Here is a 25,796-nt window from a genome sequence, read left to right on the forward strand (position 1 = left end):
GTTGATATGTTTTACTGTCGGTTTACATACCATGCCACTTCGGTTATTTTTTAATAAAACTGTTGTTGTTTGAAATTTTCTCATGTAAAACTGAGGACACCAGCCACATATTTATAAGAAATAAACCCTTAAAATGTTCAGCTTTCCAAGAGTTCACGCCCCCCACTCTCCCGCTCAGAGTTCGTCGGGATTCATATAAATCCGAATTAAAATAAATAACATACATTTCACAATTTTTATCTCCTAAATCACACTCGTTTTCGTTATATTTTGTTTAATTTCGTAAGCCCCTCATTTTCTGTCGTGTGAAGAAATGGGTGGTGAGATAAGCGTTGCATAAACCATAACTTTATTTGAAAAAAATATTTACATTATTACACTCGGAAATAGTCCGATCCATTTGGTTCCCTCTGTAATGAAATACTTAAATATACAACTGTAAGGTCCGTTTAAATCGGGCGGCCTCGTGACCCCCGCATATACATCTACATATCGTATCCAGTGCCTTGGAGAACACTTAAAAAAGAGTTCCTGTGGGTAGGAGGCGTGGGTACGGTTTGCACGTTGTGCTGCAGCACTTTCCCGGTCAGCGGCACAGAAGGGGGGGGGGGGGTTATAAATAAGGACGGGAGATACACACGGTGTAGAGCGGTTTCAGAAGCACACTGTCTTCATAATATGCGTGCTCGCAGGAGGTGGGACGGCGTTGCTTTGCTTCCCACGAGCTCTTGCTGCGGGGGGGGGGGGGGGGGGGAACAGAAGCCAGCCTCGAAGTGGGGGTCCAGGAGGCACACCGGAAGTGTCAGGGACCTGCTGTGTTGTGTGGTGTTCGTATAGGGTTCAGGGGTGTCCCAGGGACTTCTGGATGTTTTGGAAGATGGTAGCGGCTAGAAAGTGAGATAAAACCCCAGCATTTGGAGGTGGGGGTGGGCGGTAGTGGGTTGGCACTTGTTGTGGCCTTTGGAAAATAATCGTGGGTGGTATAGCTAATGAGTGAAGGGGCTTATGGGAGGTAGAGCTTGTGGGTGCTGCCACCTGTGAAGGAAACATAGATTGCAAGAATTGTGGCTGATGTGGTGTGATTTGGTGGTGAAGCTTGTTGACTTGCGGTGGAACTGTATGTGGGTGCTGGAGCTTGTGAGTGATACAGCTTAGGTATGATGTAACTAGTGTGATATGCAGTTTATTTGGGTGATGGAGTTTGTTGCAAGTAGATGGGGCCTGTGTATGATGTAAAGCATGGTGATTTCATTGTGGTTGGTGAAGCATGCTGTGGATGATGGGTCTGTTGCCAGTGGTGGAGCCCGTGAGGTGAAGCTTGTTGTGCAAAGTGTTACGGCTGATGAAGCTTGTTTGTGTGCCTTTAACTTGTAAAGTATAGTTTATTGTTGGGGTGGAATCTGTGGTGGAACTTGTAGGTTGTGGAACATGTTGTAGGGGGTTGAACTTCTGTACTTTCTTGTGGGTGGTGGAATGTGATGGGGTGGAGAAGTTTGTTGTGAGTGGTGGAGCACATTGTGAAAGAGAAGGAGGTTGTTAGTGGTGATCTTTGAGTCTAAGGTGAGGGATGGAGACATAGGAGATGATGCATTGGTGGGGCCTGTTGCGAGTGGATGATGGTTGTGAAGTGTTTAGGGGTGTAGTAGTGTAGTAGTGTGGTGAAGCTGGTGGAGCAGCAGATGCATAGGTGAATAGTGCCTTTGGATGTGGAGGCTGGAGAAGATCCCTCGAGCGTCCTGCTGATGTAGGAGTAGTTGGTCAGTTAAGGCTCCATTTGAGGGGAGGCTGCAAATTGTTTGTATAGACTCTGGTTGGCTTTTGGAGTTGTTGTGGTCAGGCTAGGCTGCAGTTGGTGCTGGAGGTTGCAGATGGTGTGGCTTGGCCCGAGCTGTTTGTGGGAGAAGCTGACACCTCAACAGTCTTTGGCCGCGATCCAACCCTACTGTAGAGGGGCCTGGTGATGTCTGGTACCATCTGTCTTGGTCAGGCATGTCCCTGCTTTTGCCCAGCAAGTCCCCTAGAAGTCCAGCTTTTTGTAGATGTTATAGAGGGACCCGCAGCTACATAGCTTCATAAATAATGAAATCTCCGGCCCTGTTTTTGACAGACATGCTACCTCAGTAGTCCAGCTTGTTGTAGAGATTGTACAGGGGTAAGGGCATGCTGCTACCCGGGTAGTACAGGGGCGTTGGGAAGGCGATGGACCGGGGCACTGGCACCCTCAGAAGAGAACTGTCCCTGAACACCAGTGGCATGCCCACCAAAGTCTGTGCCGATGCATGGGCCATGTTGGCCGCCTCGAGCTCTGCGGACAGCTGCCGCTTCCACTTGTTCCTGCGGTTCTGGAACCAGGTCTTGACCTGGGTCTCAGTGAGCTGCAGGCTGGAGGCCAGGCAGGCCCGCTCGGAGCTGCTCAGGTAGCGCTTCATGTCAAACGTGGACTCCAGCTGGTACACCTGGCTGCGGGAGAAGACGGTCCTGGTCTTCTTCTTGGAGCCGCCTTGCCTGTCCCCTCCATCCCTTTGCCGGTCCCCAGGGGAACCTGGGCTGGAGTGCCTCTCGCTCTCTTCCTTAAAGTGCTGGCGGCTTCTCTCAGAACCAGAAGACAGGACAGCGAGGCCTACTTTCACATTACCTTCAAGGGAAAAGAAAGAAGATCACGTTATCACCAACAAGGGCATCTTTTATCACCATCAAACCACCTCAGTGAGAGAGTGGTGCAAAAAAAACTCAGGCAAACACAACCAAATTAATATTAACCCGAAAAGATTCGACGTTATTTAATATGTACTCAGCGCAAGGCCCTTACGACAAGGCAAGGCGTGTACGCATAAGTGAGGTCGAAGTGGGAGGTGTAGTATACAGATTTTATGTGTTACCCTCTTAAGGCAGGGCCCAAAGAGAGACATTTCTAAAAGATGTTTAACAGTCTCCTACATGAAGCTTGTCAGTGTCACTGAGCAGTCCGGTTTTGAAAATAAGGAATATATAAGGGTAAAAAAGAAAATAATAAATGATATGAAATTAAATAATATAGGGATGCAAAAGTGCCAAATTGTCATTTGTAATTTGTGGCAAAATGAGATACTGCTACAATGCAGAATATCACGAGGGAAGTATTTGTATTAGTTAAAACAAGTAATTAAGGCAATTGTAAACAAATGGCAAATTATTTGCTAAATTGAAAGCAGAATTAAGTTTATGGCGAGCTCCCAAAAAATCCATGCCTACCAGTTTGTGTCACTAGTTGTATTTCTGTTTTTACGAATGATTCTTAAGCATCTTTTTTCATCACATACCATGTGAGACTATTTTTGGGATTCGTTTTATTTTAATGAATTAAAGTAATATATTGGGCTGGTGACAGCTGACAATGAGGTAAACACTGAAGACATGTTTAAATTCTGTCTCCTACAAACTGGAGAATCTTGGGGAGTTAACGCTCGTGGATGAATGATTTGTAAGCATGTGTCGTGTTAACTCAGTCCTATCACATGCTATTGTTATGGGTGAAGCAGTGTTTGTCCGACTAACCGCGCGCACGGACCTCGTGTGCACACGGAGGGCAGCGCCTAGAAACGGACGAGGAGCTCTTGCGAATCTGGACCTCGGTTGCGCGTACAAGACACACTATGAGCACGGCACGCACGTACAGGTGTCGGAGATCACGACGTGGGCCGGAAGCACTGCGAGTGCACGGTGCATAAGGAGCTCAGTGTAAACGGGAAGTTCAGTGTATTCCCTCAGCGCTACAAGGTTCACAGCGCGCTCAGTGTGAACGTGGCGTTCAGCGAGCGGCGCTTATCAGCTGCATAGAGAGCTCAGTGGGCACGGTGAGTCCAGCTCGCAGTGCACGGTGGGCATGGGGGTCAGTGCACAGGATCTTAGTGTGAACGGAGATGCCCATTTTGCGTAGAAGGGCGGGTGCCCAGTGCCCTCTTTTACGCAGGCGGGCGGCCCAGGATGGCCAGAGATGGACCCGGGCGGAAGGAGGGCTAATGGGGGTTAATGAGTATCAGGGGCGAGCTTAAGGGTAGGGGGCAGAGAAAGAGCCCGGGGTGCAGAAACATGGCTCAGCTCAAAGGCCCTCAGAAGGAAAGCAGAGGACCCAGGGACAAGGACTCGAGAACACGGTACAGGGGCCAGGCTCGGGGCTAGGCTGCGCTCAGGAACAGGCCTCGGGGAAAGGGCACGTGTGCTCTGGTGCAGGCCTCCAGGACAAGCTCAGGCGCAGGTTTCAGGAGCAGTAATCAGAGGTAGGACTCATGGGCTTGGCCCCAGAGCAGAGCTCACGAGTAGGGGCAGGAATCACCGGATGGTGTTTGTTTGCAAGGCTCATTACAGGGCTCACGAGCTGACATTCTGAGCGGAGCCGAGAAACAGAGATTAGGGCCTAACGGGCAGGGTTCGGTGGCAGCCTTCCGGAGCAGGCCTCTCGGGGTAGGGCGGGACTCGGCGAAAGGGCTCATGGGCTTGGCTTAGGTGGAGGGCCCATGAACAGGCCTCAGGGACACAGGACAGGAACAGGCCTTAGAGGCATTGCTCAGTGAGAGGACTCCTGGGCTTGCCTCAGGGACACAGCCTAGGAGCAGACCTCAGGGGCCGAACTCAGGCAGGGGTCTCAGGGAGAGGCCCCGTCCCTTCTGACACACCCACAAGCATTACAAGGGCTGCTCCTCACGCTCCCTGACCAGGCTGCCCTCACTGGTAGAGGCGTGCACCTCTCACCCACAATATGCATGCTGTCAGTGTGCTGAAGGTTGGCCTAGCACTAATGTCCTGACCTAGATTCATATACTAGATTTGCAAATTCCAGTGGGAATTCATGTGGACCAATAACACATATTATTATCTGGCCCAAGTGTACTGAATAACACTGATTCAGTCTTTATTGTCACAGCTCAAATCTCACATTCATTGTGTTACCATAGCCCAGCATAACTGAGCAGTAAAAACAATGCTAAATGCCTCAAAGGCTCCATTCTAGATTCAGCTTACAGGGCCTGCTTATTGTGGCCTATGGCACAGCAGGGATTGTACTTCCGGTGCTCTGGTTGTGGTTAAATTACTTTGCTTATAAGTACTGTGCATAAAAACAGAGCGCTCAGCGTGAAACGTGCAAGCAGGCGCACAGAGTGCACTGTGCTGTGTGTCACCAATGACGCGCAACCCCTCCTTCACAATTTTCTCGGTGGATCTGTTTGTTTTATGCCATTTCTTCATGCGCAGGAAATATAATCAATGCTCTTTAATCAGAAGCAGAGCGCAATTGGTTAAATCTATACAGTGAGAAATCTCATTAAACAGGCCTCGTAAACTTGGGGTCGCTAAGTTGAGATATATATATATTAAAAAAAAATAATTGGGCGGGGGGAGGGGGGTAGCAACCGTGTGTTGACATATTAATAAACCACCATGGCCAAAGGCGGGTAGTTTCTAAAAGTGACCAGGTGTGACAAGTATATTAACATGCTTTTACTTAGCGCTTACCAATACCGTTGGTCATTTCTTACCGCTGTAAACAGCAGGCCTCGCTATTACTCTTTTAATGGCACACACTTTGCCAACCCTGAGGGGCTGAAACTTGTGGCATGCAGATCACACAGATGCCAGGCGAGGCCACTTAGCTCCTACCAGCTCTAAAGGGCATTCTTCAATATAATACACATACTGTACACTTGTCTCTTTTAATTTCATGGTTTGGTTGGTATTAAGAGGTTCCTTTATAAACAATAAAATGTGCACTGAAAGTAGCAAGTAGAATGATAATCGCTGGAAGTCTGTTCTCTGCTGTCATTTACAATAAGAATTGATCATTTTTCTGAGCTGTTTTGAAGCTGTTTTTGCAGTATTCAGGTAGTAACTGAACTGAACGCGAAAACACTTATTCCGGTTTGTTTCGCTTCCATTTCCAATTAATAGTGCGCGTGTGTGCAAGTGTGTGTCACATATTTAATTTCACATATTTAATTACCGTTTTAACTCACATGTCTGTGATTTTAAAACCCTTGACACGGTAAATCGTTATACTTTTAAAATATGTTCCATATTCGCACGAATCGAAAATATGAGTGGACTACAGATGACTCCGATTGCTGCCAACGAGCACTGTAGGTGATGGCGTTAGTAGTCGTTTGTACGTTACATGCGTGTGTTGTGTGTACACAAATACAAATAAATATAGAAAACGAAAAATCTGTGTGCGCCTGTTTAAAATAGTGAAAACGAGCATTAAATGCACTGGGTTAAAATGTGGCTTTGCAATGGGAGATTTACTTCCGGCTTGTCAGGGTGATTTTCGCACAAGAAATAATCGTAGTGAATTCATTCTGCTGCGGCGGTGCAGATTCTCCGCGGAGCGCGCGCGCCTGCCGCTCCCGGGGTCCCTGGCAGTGGTCTAGGTGGAGCTGCACACAGAGGGGTCATGGGGCGCAACCATTGGTGCAAGCAGAGGGCAATGGCAAACAGAGGGGCACAGACAGTGAGGGGCATATGGGCATTTCAGAGCGTGTGCACAATGAGGGGTACAAGCCGTGAGAACAGTGGGCATGCGGCCGTTGGGGCAGGAGAGGGCACACACACGGCAGCAAAGCAAGAGAGCGGGTGTTATAGGCAGTTACAGAAGAGGCACAGGCGACCACGTAGAGGGGGCAGGGAGAGGCACAGGCGGGCATGGACGAGGGGCAAAGAGAGGCTTCCAAACACTATGAGGCGAGGCAATGAGAGTTGAGGCGCACACATTTTCGGGCACAGCGGAGACAGGAAGAAGTTCAGGCCGAAAGGAGGGAGTGAGAGGTTCGGGCAGAACGGGGGCAATGAGAGGTTCGGGCAGAAATAGGACAGTGAGAGATTCGGGCAGAAATAGGACAGTGAGAGATTCGGGCAGAACGGGGACAGTGGGAGGTTCAGGCAGAAAAGGGACGATCAGAGGTTCCGGTAGAACGGGGTCAATGAGAGGTTCGGGTAGTAATAGGACAGTGACAGGTTAGAGGACAATAAGAGGTTCAATCAGAAAGGGAAAAGTGACAGGTTCAGGCAGGCAAGTGACCGTGTGTGATTCGGGCACAGCGGAGGGTAATGAGAGGTTCCGGCAGAAATGGGACAGTGAGAAAGAAGTACGGGCAGACTGGAAACTGTGCGAGGGTCAGGCAGAAAGGGGACAGTGAGAGGTTCGACAGAACGGTGGCATTGGGAGGTTCCGGCAGAAACGGACTGTGAAAGGTTCAGGCAGAAAGAAAAGACATAAGAAAAAAGAGGGCGCAGAAAGGCTTAGAGGAAGTAAAGCAGCGCCTCCCCGAGCGAGACGCGCACAGAGACGGGTGCACAGTGAGGTGTGAGGGGGAGCAGCAGGGAAGCAGAGGTCCCGCGAAGGGGACACAGACAGAAAAGTTCGCAGGCAGGGGTGCGGGCAGAAAACAGGCCCAGTGAAGTACACATGCCGTGAGCAGACTCGGAGGCACACAGAAGTACGCACAAGCACCAGACAGAGACACTTACCTGGGCAGGTGAGCGGGTTACAAGGCGAGGAGCTCCGTCCCCTGCTGCCCGCCTCGGGACAGAGACAGCCTGCCCCCCTCCAGCCCTCGTCCGGGTCCTCGTCGTCCGAGGACAGCGATGGGCTGCTGCAGCGGGCGGTGGTCCGGGCGGGGCCCTCCGCGGGGGGGCCGTTGGTCGTGCCCTGCAGGATGCTCTGGATGCTGAAGCTGGACAGTGGTCCGGAGGGGCACTTGATGACCTCTTCCTTGGTGCTCATCCTGGGGGCATAAGAGAGAAGCGGAGGTGTCACTCCTGGGGGGTCAGCTCAGCCCCCCTCGGCTGCCCTGCGTCCGCAGGTGGTCCCAGCGCGCCCTCCCTGGCTCTGCTCTGCCCTGCCTTGACCGGAGAGAGCGGCTTCCCTGCCCTGGGTGCTCTGCGCTGTGCTTCGTAGACTCCCTTGTGCTGGTAGCTGGTTGCCTGGCCTGGGGGGTTTGTGGGTCCCACCCTAGTCGTGCCTCCACAGCAGGTTTTCCCGGAGACGCCTGCTCTTTTTCTTTGCGAGAGGCTTCTGTCCTGAGCGTGCAGGGCCAGCAGGTCGCCCCCTGAGCTGCAGGGCTCCTGCCCGGGCCGGCTGCGGGCTGTCCGGTGGCGCCTGGGCGGCCGGCTCTGGCTGTGACCCGGGCTGGCGGCTCTGCTCTGGGGCTGGCTGGTCCTGCCGGGGAGTGGACGCTCTTGCCTGCTCGGGCAGGTGTTGCCTAGTTCGGGAGGTCGGTGCCTGGGCTGGCAGGCTACGCACACTGCATGTTTCCCCTTCACATCCCTCCTGATCTCAGGGCTGCTGCCTCGTCTCCTCATTTGCATGAGGTTTCGGCAGCGGAGGGCCAATCACAGGCCGCCGACAGCCCGGAAACTTTAAAACTGCACAAAAATCCCTGGCCTGGGGCAGCGCTGCGTGCGCAAGGAGGGTAACTTGATCTCAATATCACTGCCGGATTACCGACTCCGACGAGAGAAGCTGAGCTGGGACCCACGCACCACCCCCGCCCCCCCAGGGCAAACAGCACCCCCTATGGGGGCGCGAGGTGACAGTGGCGCACGATGCAGCGAGCCCTTAGGTTAGCTAGAGAAATGCCCCCATCCCCTGGCTTGGCGCTTAAAATCAGCCATTATTAGGGGCAGTGGGCCCCTCATAACCCGGGAACCTGCCACTGCACCTGCTGCACTACTGATAACTACGCCCCTGGGTGGCGCATGGCCAGAGCCCTGGTGACAGCTTGTCTACATGGTGGAATGGCGGGGTCTTTACACAGACCTCCTGCATCTCTTTAGTAGCTACATTCAGCTATCCCTTACTGGGGGTAGAAAGGGGCTTAGCTCACCCACAGACCAATGGTAGCCCCGCCCACCGCAGGCCGTTTATTCCCCAAACAACTCTCCTCTTTCATCGCTGTGTATTCCGCATTGACAACTCCCCCCTCCCTGCTGTGTATTTATTCTTCAGCAGAGCTCCTCTGAGCTGTGAGTACCCCTCTACAGCCCACCACACCCAGCTGCGCACTCCCCAGAGCCCCCACCCCCCCCCTGTTGTTCCCCCACCTCTGTTTATTCCACCCCACAGCCACTCCCAGGGCAGCGCCTCCCACTGGCTGGGCTTTGTCCATGGCAGCTCCTTATACGAGTCGTGTACCCTCCTGTTGAGTTCCTCCTCCTGGCCGCCTGGACCACTTTGCCCCCCAGCCCCCTCCTGTAGTTTCCTCCAGGGTAGCTCCCCTCCAGGCAGACCTGCCCCCTGGCTGCGCGCGCCTAGTTCCGCTCCCGCGCCAGGCTGCGTCACTGCGTGTCCCTCGGCTCGCCCTTCCCTTCGGTGTATTCCCAAAGGACAGCTCCTGCTCCCACTGTGTATTCCCACGGCGGCTTCCCCAATGCCCGCCACCCCCAATATAAAGCGCTGTGTGTTCCCCTGTGTAGCTCTGCATCCCAGCCGTGAATTTGTAGGGCAGTTCCTCCTTCTCGCGCTCTGCATTCCCGGGCAGCTACAGGCCTCGGGCCCTCTATGTTACTGGATTTGCTCTTTTCATGTACATTTCCTAACGCGTTTTAAAATGAGGTAGTACCAGAAGTTGCACACAAACCGTTGTTAACGTATTGTACAGCGCCTTGACGCTCACGGAACACACAAACCGACTTATAAGCGCCCGCTTGCTGCTGCCCCAGTGAGCGCAGTGTGCTCTCGACCGGCTGCCTTCGTTGCAGGGTGCCTGCTTGCTCCCTCTCCGTCCCGGCTGCTCGGATAGAGGAAGTCTTTGCGTCATGGGACTGGCCGGGGACATGAGAAGCCCACATGCTGCTGGCGCCAGAAATCCTGGGCCGAGGCATTAGCGAAGGTATCGGTGACCTCTGAGTCCCCAACGTCCCCTCTCCTCCGCACACAGGGGTGTTGGAACCCAGCTCCTGCAGTCTCCCCCATACAGAGGGGTGTAGAGGGCCCGGTTCCTGCAGTCTCCCCCATACAGAGGGGTGTAGAGGGCCCGGTTCCTGCAGTCCCCCCACAGAGGGGGTATGAGAACCCAGCTCGTGCAGTTTTCCTTACAGAGGGGTGTAGAGGGCCTGGCTCCTGCAGTCTCCCCCACAGAGGGGTGTAGAGGGCCCGGCTCCTGCAGTCTCCCTCATACAGAGGGGTGTAAAGGGCCTGGCTCCTGCAGTCTCCCCCATACAGAGGGGTGTAGAGGGCCCGGCTCCTGCAGTCTCCCTCATACAGAGGGGTGTAAAGGGCCTGGCTCCTGCAGTCTCCCCCACAGAGGGGTGTAGAGGGCCCGGCTCCTGCAGTCTCCCTCATACAGAGGGGTGTAAAGGGCCTGGCTCCTGCAGTCTCCCCCATACAGAGGGGTGTAGAGGGCGCAGCTCCTGCAGTCTCCCCCACAAAGGGGTGTATAGGACCCGGCTCATGTAGTCTCCCCCACAGAGGGGGTATGAGAACCCAGCTCCTGCAGTCTCCCCCATACAGAGGGGTGCAGTGGGCCCGGCTCGTGCAGTTTTCCTTACAGAGGGGTGTAGAGGGCCTGGCTCCTGCAGTCTCCCCCACAGAGGGGTGTAGAGGGCTCTTGCAGTCTCCCCCACAGAGGGGGTATGAGAACCCAGCTCGTGCAGTTTTCCTTACAGAGGGGTGTAGAGGGCCTGGCTCCTGCAGTCTCCCCCACAGAGGGGTGTAGAGGGCCCGGCTCCTGCAGTCTCCCCCACAGAGGGGGTGTGAGAACCCAGCTCGTGCAGTTTTCCTTACAGAGGGGTGTAGAGGGCCTGGCTCCTGCAGTCTCCTCCACAGAGGGGTGTAGAGGGCCCGGCTCTTGCAGTCTTCCCCCACAGAGGGGTGTAGAGGGCCTGGCTCCTGCAGTCTCCCCCACAGAGGGGTGTAGAGGGCCCGGCTCCTACAGTCTCCCCCACAGAGGGGTATGAGAACCCAGCTCCTGCAGTTTTCCTTACAGAGGCGTGTAGAGGGCCTGGCTCCTGCAGTCTCCCCCACAGAGGGGTGTAGAGGGCCCGGCTCTTGCAGTCTCCCCCACAGAGGGGTGTAGAGGACCCTGCTCCTACAGTCTCCCCCACAGAGGGGGTATGAGAACCCAGCTCGTGCAGTTTTCCTTACAGAGGGGTGTAGAGGGCCTGGCTCCTGCAGTCTCCCCCACAGAGGGGTGTAGAGGGCCTGGCTCCTGCAGTCTCCCCCATACAGAGGGCTGTAAAGGGCCTGGCTCCTGCAGTCTCCCAAATACAGAGGGGTGTAGAGGGCCCGGCTCCTGCAGTCTCCCCACAGAGGGGTGTAGAGGGCCCGGCTCGTGCAGTCTCCCCCATGCAGAGGGGTGTAGAGGGCCCGGCTCATGCAGTCTCCCCCACAGATGGGTGTAGAGCCCCCAGCTCCTGTGTCGCCCCCACCCCACACAGAAGGGGTATGAGAACCCAGCTCCTGTGGTCTCCCCCCACAGGGGTCTAGAGGACGAAGCCCATCACTTCTCCACCAAGGGGGCGTGGAAAGACCAGTTGCAAAGTCTTCTCCTTCCCACACTTGGGTTTTAGAACCGAGATCCTCTCCTCACTCAGAGGTGCAGAGACCCCATCTTGTGCAGTCTCCTACATAGAGTTGTAGAGACCCTTATGTCACAACTCTCACTTCCCCGAGGGAATCTAGAGGTCACAGGTCCTGCAGTTCCCCCCACACCCTCCGAGAGGTATAGAGACTCCAACCCAATCCCTCCTTACCAGGGGTGCTACTCCAGGCCCTCCCATCCAGGGAAGCACTGATCCCCAGCCATGATGATCCCATTGGCTTCTTTTTTCTGTAATTGTGCAGGAACTCCCAAACCTCAAGATTTCCAAGGCGCACCCAAATCAGGAGCGCCGCGCCTATGGCAAATGCACTGGGGCCAGCCCATCGTGTGTGTGTGGTGGGGGGGTGTATGATTCTGCCGCCACCAAACAATATCGGCCCTAGCAATTGGGCCGCGGGCGGTGACCCAGGTGTACTTTAACACTTTCGGGTCTACGCCGATCTAGTTTGCGCCGCTTCCCGCTCAAAAAAGGCGCAATGGAGCTGTCTCTCTTTCCACTCACAACTCCACCAACTCAATGCTGCTGGTCACCCCCCTGCCGGGGAACCAGACAAGTTCAAGTTTTTGTCCCACCCACCATCCCCTTTGACAGCAGATTGTTGTATGGTTTCTGTTTTTCCTGTGTCCTTTGTGCATTATTTTCTATTTCAGCCTCATATTATGTAAATTGGTATTTTTGGTTATCTATTTGCTGTTCATTTGCATTAACTTTCTTTTGTAGCTGTTTTGGTGTTTTTGTCGTATTTATTGTAGTGTCCTAGGGTCGGCGGATGAGGTCATGATGGGCGGGGCACTTTGAGTCCATAGAAGACACCCTTCTACCTGGGATAGGTCGGGCAGCCGTCTCACGGGGCCATCCGGGGGTGCCTGCGGCAAGTTGGCTAGCGGCCCAGCTCCTGCAGTCTCCTCCACAGAGGTGGTATGAGAACCCAGCTCCTGCGGTCTCCCCACAGAGGGGTGTAGAGGACCCAGCTCTTGCAGTCTCCCCCACAGAGGGGTGTAGAGGGCCCAGCTCCTGCAGTCTCCCCCACAGAGGGGTGTAGAGGGCCCAGCTCCTGCAGTCCCCCCCACAGAGGGGTGTAGAGGGCCCGGCTCCTGCAGTCCCCCCCACAGAGGGGTGTAGAGGGCCCAGCTCTTGCAGTCCCCCCCACAGAGGGGTGTAGAGGGCCCAGCTCTTGCAGTCCCCCCCACAGAGGGGTGTAGAGAGGACCCAGCTCTTGCAGTCTCCCCCACAGAGGGGTGTAGAGAGCCCAGCTCCTGCACTCCCCCCCCACAGAGGGGTGTAGAGAGGACCCAGCTCTTGCAGTCTCCCCCACAGAAGGGTGTAGAGGGCCCAGCTCCTGCAGTCCCCCCTCAGAGGGGTGTAGAGGGCCCAGCTCCTGCAGTCTCCCACACAGAGGGGTGTAGAGAGCCCAGCTCCTGCAGTCTCCCCCACAGAAGGGTGTAGAGGGCCCAGCTCCTGCAGTCCCCCCCTCAGAGTGGTGTAGAGGGCCCAGCTCTTGCAGTGTCCCCCACATAGGGGTCAGCTCCTGCAGTCTCCCCACAGAGGGGTGTAGAGGGCCCAGCTCCTGCAGTCTTCCCCACAGAGGGGTGTAGATGGCCCGGCTCCTGCAGTCTCCCCCATACAGAGGGGTGTAGTGGGCCCGGCTCCTGCACTCTCCCCCACAGAGGGGTGTATAGGGCCCGGCTCCTGCAGTCTGCCCCATACAGAGGGGTGTAGAGGGCCCAGCTCCTGCAGTCTCCCCCATAGAGGGGTGTAGAGTACCCGGCTCATGCAGTCTCCTCCACAGAGGTGGTATGAGAACCCAGCTCCTGCAGTCTCCCCCACAGAGGGGTGTAGAGGGCCCAGCTCCTGCACTCGCCCACTGAGGGGTGTAGAGGGCCCGGCTCCTGCAGTCTCCCCCACAGAGGGGTGTAGAGCCCCAGCTCCTGCAGTCTCCCCCACAGTGGCGTGTAGAGGGCTCAGCTCATGAAGTCTCCCCCACAGAGGGGGGTATGAGAACCCAGCTCCTGTAGTCTCCCCCATACAGAGGGGTGTAGAGGGCCCAGCTCCTGCAGCCTCCCCCATACAGAGGGGTGTAGAGGGCCTGACTCCTACAGTCTCCCCCATACTGAGGGGTGTAGAGGGCCCGGCTCCTGCAGTCTCCCCCATACAGAGGGGTGTAGAGGGCCCGGCTCTTGCAGTCTCCCCCACAGAGGGGTGTAGAGGGCCCAGCTCCTGCAGTCTCCCCCACAGAGGGGTGTAGAGCCCCCAGCTCCTGTGTCGCCCCCCAACACAGAGGGGGTATGAGAACCCAGCTCTTGTGGTCTCCCCCCACAGGGGTCTAGAGGACGAAGCCCATCACTTCTCCACCAAGGGGGCGTGGAAAGCCCAGTTGCAAAGTCTTCTCCTTCCCACACATGGGTGTAAGAACCGAGCCCCTCTCCTCACTCAGAGGTGTAGAGACCCCATCTTGTGCAGTCTCCTACACAGAGTTGTAGAGACCCTTATCTAGAGGTCACAGGCCCTGCAGTCCCCCCCACCCTCCCAGAGGTATAGAGACTCCAGCCCATTCCCTCCTTACCAGGGGTGCTACTCCAGGCCCTCCCATCCAGGGAAGCACTGATCCCCAGCCGGGATGACCCCATTGGCTTCTTTTCTCTGTAATTGTGCAGGAACTCCCAAACCTCGAGATTGCCAAGGCGCACCCAAATCGGGAGCGCCCCGCAAATGACAAATGCACTGGGGCCAGCCCATCGTGTTGGGGGTGGGGTGGCGTGTGATTCTGCCGCCACCAAACAATATCGGTCCCAGCAATTGGGCTGCGGGCGGTGACCCAGGTGTGCTTTAACACTTCCGGGTCCACGCCGATCTAGTTTGCGCCGCTACCCGCTCATAAAAGGCGCAATGGAGCGGTCTCTCTTTCCACTCACAACCACCAACAGAACGCTGCTGGTCACCCCCTGCCGGGGAACCAGACAAGTTCAAGTTTTTGTCCCACCCACCATCCCCTTTGACAGCAGATTGTTGTATGGTTTCATTTTTGCCTGTGTCTTGTGTGCATTATTTTCTATTTCAGCCTCATATTATGTAAATTGGTGTTTTTGGTTATCTATTTGCTGTTCATTTGCATTAACTTTCTTTTGTAGCTCTTTTGGTGTTTTTGTTGTATTTATTGTAGTATCCTAGGGTCGGCGGGTGAGGTCATGATGGGCGGGGCACTTTGAGTCCATAGAAGACACCCTTCTACTTGAGATAGGTCAGACAGCCGTCTCACGGGGCCATCCGGGGGTGCCTGCAGCAAGTTGGCTAGAGGCTGAGGGATGCGGGAGTACTCGCTGACAATCGGCATTTATGGCCAATCCCCGCATGGGCGCATGGATGCCAAGCTAGCACATGCCCTTGGAGGGATTATGAGGGTAGGTAACCTGGCGGGCAGACGGGCGTCCTGCACAATTCACTCTGGGGAGGTATTCCCAGGGCGTAATGAGGATGTATGAGGGTGTCTGAGGTAGGAAACCTGGCTGGTAGACATGCCTCCCGCACAAGTTACTCTGGGGAGGTATTCCCAGCGGGTGGGCCTCTCCTCTTAGGGAGGGGCTCTCACAGTTTAACCAGTCATGATCTCACTCGTAGTCTCAACACTGGATACGCAGGGACAAATTTAGATATGGTTAGGAATGGCTATGTATTAGAGCCTATGTTAAGGTTGGCCATCAATCAGAATTGGAAATAATCCTGTCTCTGCTTTATGGTGTTTCTGTGTATAATTTTGTGAATTAATTTGAGTGCATTTTTTTATGTTTTATGGTTTGTTATAATAAATACGGCTGGGGGTTTACGACCCCTAACCCAAAAAATTCAAAGTGATGTTTTGTGCTGTCTTATGCTGGAGGGTAGATGGGGGGATATAGGTCACTCCATGGGAAGGGCGGGCACTCGGCAATGCCTGGCCATAGTGCAGTGATCCAGGTTCCTGCACCAGCCCCTACCACCCAAGGATGTGCCTCCATCCCACTGTAACACAACCTGACCAGGATCTGCTGATGTTTATGTGCATTAGAATAATCTAATATCAAAGGTGTTTTAAGGCATGGGCAAAGTTACTTCCTTGAGTTACCAGTTTGTTCCCTGAAGAAGGTGGGTGGTCGACTGATCACCTTTCACCGAAACGCTCGTCGACACCAGCGCTATAGCCATCTTGAAACCGAAAAAGATTGAAATGTATATATATTATGTTCACCCTGAATGTATAAAAAGTGCACAATATATTCAATAATATGAAGTGTTGTTTTAAGTGAATTTTGAATGTATTTATGTGGCACATTGACATTAATAAATTATACCATGATAGTTATTTCTTGTCGCCACATTTAGTATTGATGAGAAGGTTGTCTTGCTATGGCTTAATATATGAGATGTCTTAATAGTCTGTGTTTGAGTATATTGTTATGGTACGAGTGGTATATGTTGCGCCTGAATGGTTGTTTTGGGATTTATTCTGCACTGTGGGGTCAGTAGGAGTTTTTCTTACATTTGGCTGGTTAAAATGTTTTTTACTTATTGACTATGCACGCAAATAAAAACATTAAATAAAAAATATTGAGATATTTACAATTATTAGCTGTCCCTTGTGGTCAAATTAAATTGTGGACTCTATTTGTAAAACTCTATTGTGGAGGTGTTTTTTTTTTTGCTCTGGTTGTGCAAACAGGGAGAGTGAGCTTTCTCTCGCTTTCACTTATCCCTAGTTCTCTGTCTATCTTTCTGCCTAACTCTAACTCTCACTCTTTCTCGCTCTTCCCACTGCCATCCTAAGGACATGGGCATAGCTTGGTCAGTGAGACTGGGGGGGGGGTGAGCTTCAGATTTTCTGACAATCACACCGGCGTATCATTATTTGAGAAGCAGCGCATGAGGGGGGCTTAAGTGCCAGAGAAAAGAAGTGTGGATTGCGAGGGATACTTACAACACAGTATTTTGTGAAATAACCATGTTTTAAGTCCTTCAAAACAGAGACAAGATGTATGTGTATTTTTGTCTGAGTGAGTATTTAAAAATCCCAGGTGAAATCCAACAGAGACGTTATACCTGACTGAAAGCTCCTGTCCCCATCTATTTATTAAATAATACATTCACTAGGGGGGGGGGGTAACACCCCTCCCCTGAAGCTACGCCCCTGCCTAAGGATTGTGGGACACTGGGCAAGACTTATTTCAATTGTGGGACCCCATTTCTAAAGGTTTAAATATAATTCAACATTGTTTGGTATCATGCAGGTCTGAATTAACAGAAAATGAGTAATTTTGAATTTTTGAATTTGAGGCCTCAAAAAATGTGTTGCCGGAGCACCAAAAATCCATAATATGCCACCAACATAGATACATGTCCATTTCACAGGCCCCGAAGATGTACAATAGGGGATGGCGGTATTTCTGATTTAAGGGATTGGGTATTCTAGCTAGTTGCTTGCATGCCCCTCCCGACAGTGGCACCGGGAGACCTGCCTGTGATTTTGACAGGACAGGGCTGACAAGAGGACAGAGCCCGAGAGGAAGGTCGTTTGCGCGGTAGAGACCTGGCCTGACTGAGGGAGCTGTGACAGCAAGAACCTCTATCCCTGGGAGATCCAGATCTGCCAACTCACACGGTGCCACCATGTGACACACTTTATTGGCTTCCTTCACACGTTCGCCCAATGAGGAGCCGATATCACATATTGGCAGTGAAATTGAGCTGAAGACCCCAGAAAACTGTGGATTTCCAGCTTGTTTTCACAGGTTTGAACTGCCATCGTCCATCAAGGAGTGTGAAAACGCCCCAGCACATCAGCACCAGCCTCAGCAAATTATTTTCCTACTTTTTAGAGGAGGGGGCAGGGCAGTGTCTCTTAGGTACTGTTTGGCTTGTGGCCCCACCCCCTTCGAGACCCCTTCTCATACGGCCACATTTTTGTTTTAGTTGTCAGGTATGGAGATCACTTACTAGGGAGCTCTGGTGCTCACTCCAGCACTGCGAACCTTTGGTGTTCACTCCCTCAGTGAGAGCCTCTGCAGCCCAGTTTCTCAGCTAGCGCTTCCAGTTCTCATTTTCTCACTGAGCCTCTCCTGTGCTCACTCCCTCAGTAAGAGCATCTGCAAGCACTTCCAGTTCTCACTCCCTCACTGAGCCTTTCTGGTGCTCACTCCCTCAGTAAGAGCCCCAGTGAGCACTTCTGCTTCTCACTCCCTCACTGCACCTCCCCTGAGTTCGCTCCCTCAGTAAGAGCCTCTATGAGCACTACTGGTTCTCGCTCCCTCACTGCGCTTCTCCTGTGCTCACTCCCTCAGCAAGAGCCTCTGCAGCCCAGTGTCTCCAAGTCTCGCATCCGATTCTCCCTCACTTACTGGCAGCCCCATCAGCTCACGCCCTCACTGGCAGTCTCTTGAAATTACGCCTTACTCACCAAGAGACCTTCGCCCTCACTCTGTCATCAGGACTAAAGTTTTGCAGAATTGTCATCAGGACTATAGTTTTGCAGAATTCCTATTGGACTCTGTTCAGACTGCACGAAACCAACCTTTTGTCTATTTGCACCCTGCTAAAAATGCAGACACATTGACGGTCACTTGTTAAATGTACTGTGATCACATCCCGGCCTTGACTCCTACTGGTCTGGGGTATGGCACATCATGAGCCCCACTGGTGGCTTTCCATTTTAACCCTGAATGGACCACCTCTCATTGACTTAGATTGATTTCTACTTGGGTTTCCGCTGGAAGACGACACAGAGGAAGGCACTAGAGGTTTCCATCTTCTCGCCATGCGGGAGTGGCTCGGAAATCGTCCACAGGACAACTGATGAGAAGCTCCTCTGTAGAATAGGGTCCTAATGCATGCTTTTGAACAAGCTTGGGCTCCTTGTTGATTCGTGTGGCATGGACTAAAAGCTTCATGTAGGCTACGTGTAGCCCAATTTGAAGCCCTAACATCATAGCCGGCGTGGGAACCCAAAGCAATCCTGTCCATTTTGATAGGACCAACCCTGGGGGATGGGATGGTGCGCAAGTGTGAAGCACTGCTGCTTTTGGTATTGGGGGCCGATATTGCAGCACTGCTTCAAAACCATCCCCCAGAAACAAAAAAGCACCCCTCACTGTTGCAAAACTGGCCCCCACTCTTCCAGCCTCCTGGGAAAAACCCGATGCCCGCTACAGCCAGTCCGGCTCTGCCTAACATAATCATCCTTCTGATAATCTACGTCAGGATAATCGTCTCCCATGTCAACAGACAGAAAGCCTGTTTTCTTAATTTCTGCATCTTTATCATGATTAAGAATCCCCGTTTTCCATTTTTGCAGATTTTAAAGATAAATACAGACAGAAAAACATCAATTTTCCTGTCCTTATTTTATTTTTAAATATGGATAAATGCAGGAAATAGTTTTTCTTCTAGACGATTCTCACTACTGTCAACCATGAGTGCTAGGTCAATAACAGCTCAGATTGACGGGCAGGAGAGCTATACAATCTAAAAAGAGTTTCTAATTAGGCTTAAATAACTGCTGGAGAAGAGCTGTAATTTTTTAAATGACTGTATTGTACTTTAAATTACTAAAACCCATTAGACATTCAATATGACAACAATTGTTGGTTAAATAAATGTGGGAATATACCCATTGCAGTTTCATGTTTTTGCACTAAGCACAGAATAAATATAGGTCAATAATGATAAAATGACAAAAAATAAATATGGATAAATACAGACATAAATGTAAAACAAAAAAAGAAAAACCATAAACCGGGAGCCTTAATCATAATATATACCTGTTTGCTTTTTTTTTCTCTCTTGTTGTAAATTGAAACAACGATGTGATTAAGCATTTACTAAAGACATTAATTCCCCTCTTATAGATCATGTTTTCTCTGTTATGTTGACCGAAGTTCGGACTCCCTTTTGTATTGTTATGCTTCCACGTGTTCCCCACGAGAAGAGTCCAACCTCTGTGTTAGTTGCTCTTGTAATCTGCCTAGTAACAGTCTATAAATAGCTCCTTTGTCCATCTGGCACATGCCCAGACTTGACCACATCTGTTATCAGTTAGCCTTGCTTGACCATGTTTTCGCGGGCTTAAGGAGTGTGTTAGCTCCGCCCACATATTGATTCAGTATCGAAAATGACCATAAATGGTAATGTTCTTCAGCCTCATGTTGTATCCACCCACTTATGAGCCCCTCTGTTGTGTATAAAAGGGGACCATGTACGAAAGTTCTTTGTGCTACTCTATGCAATACTGAAGAGTGTTGTGTGGATTGTAGGACCACCCTTAAGGGTTAATAAATGCTGTCTTTGTACTTTGCAGTTTCCGTGCCAACTTCCTTATAGATTCCATTACAGGAGAGCGAACCCTTGTGTCCTGCGGGCCTAGCTGGGGCCTGTATTCATCAATTGGCGCCCGTCACGTGGGGCTCATCGGCGACTCGGATGCTCGAAGGACTGGTCGCGACGAAGGTGAGGAATTTGACCGGGGACGTGATCACTGCCCGCGGCGTCTTAGCCCTGGCATCCCGAGGTTTTTCTTCCTTCCCTTCCGAGCTGACCGTTTGGGTGGCGCCGGTCCCCGACTGAGACCTCTTCTGTCGGTCCTGCCGTGAAAGCCGTTTGGGCGATTGTGGAGCTTGGCAGTTGGAATCTGGACTCTTGATTGGTAAGAACCGGTGTACGGTACTTGCTCCGAGTTTTTGAAGCCTGGTCCGGCTATTTGAGTTTGATTTGTGATGACTAGTCATATTTTGTATTTGTCTTTGTGAAAATATATGCGTTGCAACACATATAGGCAGGTAATGTGGAGAGATTTCTCCGGAGCTGTGTAACTTTGAACGGCGCAACGATTAAGTGCCATTTTTCTATAATACTGCATATTTTGCATTATTTCTGAGCATGCCTGCTTTCAGCGCACTCCGTAAGTGGTGTTGCTGTTTTGGGAACCGGTTGAACCTCGAGGAATCTGCTCCAGCTCCCCCAGAGGGGACTCCTAATAGGGATATGTATGTGAAGCATGGTCTTTCTTCCATAATGTACAGCACAGTATGGAGGAAATATACAAAAAAAGATCCTGAGTTACGATGGCCTTTGTATGGATCGTTTGATATACGTAAGATTGAGTATGTGGAACAGTGTATGTGTAAGCGGCGTGCTCGTCAGGATATGTTTGAGTGTGTACGGTTGTGGGTGAAGGAGGTGCGTGAGCGAGAGAAGCGTGAGAAAGCGCTGTTTGATAAAGAACAACGGAAGAATGATCATGTGCGAGCACAGGAAGCGAAGCGTCGGGAGGACAGAGAGCAGACGGACAGGCAAGAGAAGGAGCGTAGGCTACAAGTTTCGGGTCAATATGCTGTTCGGCAGCCACTCTATCCTGTCCTTAATAATTTTGATGATGATTTTTATTTACTAGATCGCTCTCCGCCCCCTTATGTTGGCGCATCTGCTCCGAGGCCGCAAGATTCTGTCCCGGGTCCGGGTAAGGTAGATACGCGGTCCATGTTATCGGCTGAGCATATGGCTGAGCTTCGGCAAATTTCCTTCCGTGCACTTAAGGGTAAGGTGTCCGTGGACGAATTGTTCCATACTTGGGGGTCGTGGCAGGATAGAGAGAGATTGTATTTTTTGAGTCATTTCGCTGAGGAAGTGATTGCTGCTTTTCGGAAATATTCTAGTGTCTTTGAGCCTGAAGAAGTGACATCGGATGCTAAAGCATTGCATGATGGTGTTTTTTCTCCCTCTAAGGCTCCTGATACGGCTCGGCGGTTATTCGCCTTGCGGGACGCGGTGCTGGCCCATAGAGAAAAAGCGCGCCAACGAGCAGGGGAGGAGACGCAGTCGGATTCGTGTACCGCAGAAGGCCACTCATCCACCTCTCAATCAGATAAGAGCGATCTAGTGCATGCTAAGCCAATGCGCGAGGCGGCGCCTTTGTATGTTCCTCCTAAAGGAGCGGGGACTAGCTCGGACATTACCTCCGCCGATGCTAAGGGATATTTTGTGTATAATTGGGTTTATACTCCGTGGCATAGAGCTGATGTGATGGCATTAAAGAATGCGCTGCCTGACCCCCGCAAGAATCCAGCGGCCTTCTACGAAGAAGTCGAGGGGGCCTTGAATTCTTGCGTTATGACTTTAGCAGATATCGATTTGTTCTTTGGCCTTATTCTACCACCGGATATGTGGCGATCTGTCCGAAAGGTAGATGATGTAGTTGCCTTTAAGGCTCGGTGGTCTGACCTTGAGGATGAGGATAGGGAACGGAAGCCCGCGCAGAAACCGCCCCAGAGTATTTTAGATCTCCCCGCTGCTATTGTGGCTAAGCTGAAGACAATTATCCCCCCCAAAAAGATTGATTGGAATATGTTAGCTGCATGTAAACAGAAAGCTGACGAGTCAGTTGCGGACTTCTTTACGCGCTTTGAGGAGACGTTTCATGATTTTAGTGGCCAGTCGCTTACTGACGATACGGGCCGCCACCTTTTTGCGGATAAATATGTGGCTAATCTGCTGCCGGCAGTTGCGGCCCGTTTAAAAGCGAGCGAGAGTTCTTGGTCCTCCGCTACACCGACGGCCCTCCTGACTATCGCCCAGTATTATGAGCGTCAGGAGCAAGAAGCAAAGGGCCAGGAGGAAAAGAAATCGAAAGATCTGAAAACAAAGGTGATGTTGGCACAAGTCTATGGCCCGCCCCGGCGGGGTAGTAATAGAGGTAGGGGAGGATCTTATGGTCCTCCCTCGGGCCGATCTGATTTAAATAGGAACCAATGTGCGTATTGTAAGCAATCGGGTCATTGGGCTAGGGACTGCCCGGTGTTGCATGCATCGCGTCAGGGGCACACCTATGGTGGCCCGCGAGGTAGAGGGGGTTTCTCGAACTTTCGAGGGAATTCTAACGAACAGGCTCGTTTTGACTCTGCCGGACAGCACCGCGATAGATCAAACGTTTTTGATCGCCAGCATCAGTACCAAGCGTCGGGGATTGACCGGTCGGGGTACCATGACTCTCAGCATGCATAGGAATGCGTTGGATGGGGGTTAGAATCAGTTGAGGTGCCGGTCGATCAGAAGGGCCCTTATGTATCGGCTGAGGTTTTGGGCTCTACTGATCAGTTCCTAGTGGATACAGGAGCGACACGTAGTGCACTGTCTAAGCAATTGGTTCCGGGGGCTCCCCCATCCGGCTTAATGGTTACATCGGTAGGGTTTGACGGTACACTCTCCCGAAGCCCTCTTTCACAGCCCCTCATGTTTAAGGTCGATTCTTTTTCTGCACCCTGTCCGTTCCTGCTTGCCCCGTACACACCGGACAACATTATGGGCCTTGATATGTTAAAGCATTTTAGGGCTATGATCCGTTGCTCCCCTGCTGGTGTACGGGTAATATTGAATGACAATTACCCCCGATCAGAACGGATGTGTACGATGTCTGAGGATGCGCTGTTAGCTACCCTCCCTCGTGCTTTGTGGGCAACTTCGGATACTGATGTGGGACAAATGGTGATTCCACCGGTCCACATTAGCGTCAAGGAGGGGGCGGTGTTACCACGCCTCCCACAGTACCGTATTTCCCAGGAGGGCGAGGAGGCTCTCATACAGATAGTGCAGGATTTGATGGCGGTAGGGGTAGTGGAGGAAGTCCCCTACAACATTTGTAACAGTCCGATCCTTCCCATACTGAAAAAGGATACGGATGCCAGAGTTTATCGGTTTATAATTGATTTGAGAGAAGTGAACAAGATCGTGATACCTCAGTACCCAGTGGTTTCCGATATCACGACGTTGCTTACTTTGGTCCCGCCTACGGCGACCATGTTCTCAGTGATTGATTTGAAGAATGCCTTCTTTTCCATTCCCATTCACCCTGATAGCCGATATCTTTTTGGGTTTACATTGAATAATAGATCTTATCGTTTCTGTAGGATTCCCCAGGGCTATACAGAAAGCCCTAGCATTTACAGTCAGGCTCTGAAACGACAATTGGATTCCTTTGTACTGCTCGAGGGGGTCGCCCTTATTCAATATGTTGATGACATCTTGCTGGCGGCTGACACCCTGGAGTTGTGTGAAAAAAGTACGTTATCCTTACTTTCCTTTTTAGCATCCCACAATCATAAGGTATCTAGGAAGAAATTGCAATTCTGTAGACCAAAGGTAACTTATTTGGGTCACCTTTTGTCTAAGGAGGGACGTGCACTCACACCGGATCGTATCCAAGTAATTCTGGATACACCGAGACCGTCCACACAGAAGGATGTGCGTGCATTTCTGGGTCTTGTTTCTTTTTGTAGACAGTGGATATTGGGGTTTTCACACATAGCTAAGCCATTGTTAGCCCTTTTGACAAAGGACACGCCTACCCCAATCCCTTGGTCAGATGAGTGTGATACTGCTTTTCAGCAACTACGGCAGGCCCTTTGTTCAGCACCAGTGTTAGGGACCCCTGATTATGCAAAACCCTTTTCGTTGTATGTGCATGAGAAAGATGGATGTGCATTGTCAGTTTTAGTGCAGATGCACGGCGATAAGCAGCGCCCTTGTGCATATTTTTCGGCTGTACTTGATCCTGTCGCCCGAGCATTACCGGGGTGTTTTCGCTCGGTTGCGGCGACAGCTGTGTCAATACGCCAAAGTGAGGGAATTGTGTTATCCCATAAGCTGTTGGTATTAGTCCCCCATGCTGTCGATGCCCTGCTTAATCAAACAAAGACGCAGCATTTGACCAGTGCCCGTTTAACGGGATATGAGTTGACGCTTTTGGCTCCTCATATTACGTTAAAAAGGTGTGTAACGTTAAACCCGGCAACATTATTGCCATACCCCGAGACCCAGCCTGAGGCGCGGAAAGCGCATGATTGTATTCTCGTGACTGAGGAACAAACAAAGGGTCGTATTGATCTCCAGGATACGCCCTTTCCAGATGTAGATGGAGAACTGTGGGTGGATGGATCATGCCTGAAGCTACCAGATGGTACGACTTCAGCAGCGTATGCGATTACCACATTGCAAACGACAGTGGAGGCAGCACGCATACCACAGAAATCAGCTCAAGCAGCGGAACTGATAGCATTAACACGAGCATGTGAGCTCAGTACAGGACTATGTGTGAATGTTTATACAGATAGCCGCTATGCCTTCGGAGTAGTGCATGACTTCGGCCTACTCTGGAAGGAGAGAGGGTTTTTAACGTCACATGGAGTACAGATAATGCATGGAGAGTTAGTTCACAATCTTTTAACCGCATTGACATACCCAAAGAAAATTGCTATCGTTAAGTGTAGCGCCCATAGGAAAGTAGTTGACAAAGTTGGAGAAGGGAATGCGTTGGCAGATCGAGTAGCACGGGAAACTGCGATGCAGCCCGGTACTACTGCCGTGTATGTAGTAAAGTCACAGGTGGAAAGATGGCATGATGCGAAGGAGGAAGTGCGAGAAATGCAAAGGACCGCTTCTGACAAAGAGCGGGAACAATGGGCTAGTGAGGGAGAATTGGATGATGAGGGTTGCTGGAGAAATAAGCAGATGGATAAATGGAAAATTACCTACGGCTTTTGTACAGCCTATGGTTCAGATGGCACATGGGCTAGCACATGTTGGATCCTCCGCAATTGTGAAATTGCTTACCCAAGTCTGGGAGCATCCAGAGATTGCTAGCACAGCGAAGAGGGTGGTGCAGACCTGTATGATCTGCCTGAGGTATAACCCAGGAAAGGGTACTCGAACTCCAGCAGGAGGATTTGTGACACCTACTGCGCCCTTCGAGGTTTTGCAGATGGATTACATCCAGCTTGAGCGCTGTAATAATCTGAAGTATGTTCTAGTAGTGGTCTGCGCTTTCAGCAAATGGGTTGAAGCGTACCCTACGAAAGACAATACTGCAATGACTACTGCGAAGTTGCTGCTGAAAGAGTTCTTCCCTCGATATGGCGTCTGTAGACTTCTGTGGAGTGATAATGGCCCTCACTTTGTAGCGGATGTTATAAAGTATGTCTTGAAGGGCCTAGGCATCACTCAGAAGTTCCACGCCGTGTTTCACCCTCAGTCTGCAGGCCTAGTCGAGAAGTATAATGGTACACTGAAGCTTAAGATCGCTAAGATTCAAGCTTCGACGTCTTTGACTTGGCCAGACGCTCTGCCACTGGCGTTATTGTCAATTAGATCGATACCACACTCTCGAACTGGCCTTACACCTTATGAAATCGTTTTCGGACGCCCAATGAATATTT

General features: G+C 51.6%; 1 protein-coding gene across 2 annotated transcripts in view; it reads right to left on the reverse strand.

Moving 5' to 3' along the window:
- Positions 1–332: 332 nt before the first annotated feature.
- HMX2 (H6 family homeobox 2) overlaps positions 333–25,796 on the reverse strand; it is a 124,264-nt gene continuing 98,800 nt past the window's right edge. Inside the window, exons 2-3 of one of the 2 annotated variants that reach the window (XM_085601713.1) lie at positions 7,498–7,754; positions 333–2,635 (exon numbers count right to left, since the gene is read on the reverse strand). In XM_085601713.1, coding sequence (XP_085457839.1) covers positions 2,118–2,635; positions 7,498–7,753 — 774 coding nt within the window. In that variant the 5' untranslated portion in view covers position 7,754 and the 3' untranslated portion in view covers positions 333–2,117. Of the gene's footprint in view, positions 2,636–7,497; positions 8,308–25,796 lie in introns of those variants that run through there. The other variant, XM_085601722.1, reaches the window with a different exon arrangement.

The sequence above is a fragment of the Triturus cristatus genome, chromosome 1_2 (genome assembly GCF_964204655.1).
Source record: "Triturus cristatus chromosome 1_2, aTriCri1.1, whole genome shotgun sequence".
NCBI lineage: Eukaryota > Metazoa > Chordata > Amphibia > Caudata > Salamandridae > Triturus > Triturus cristatus.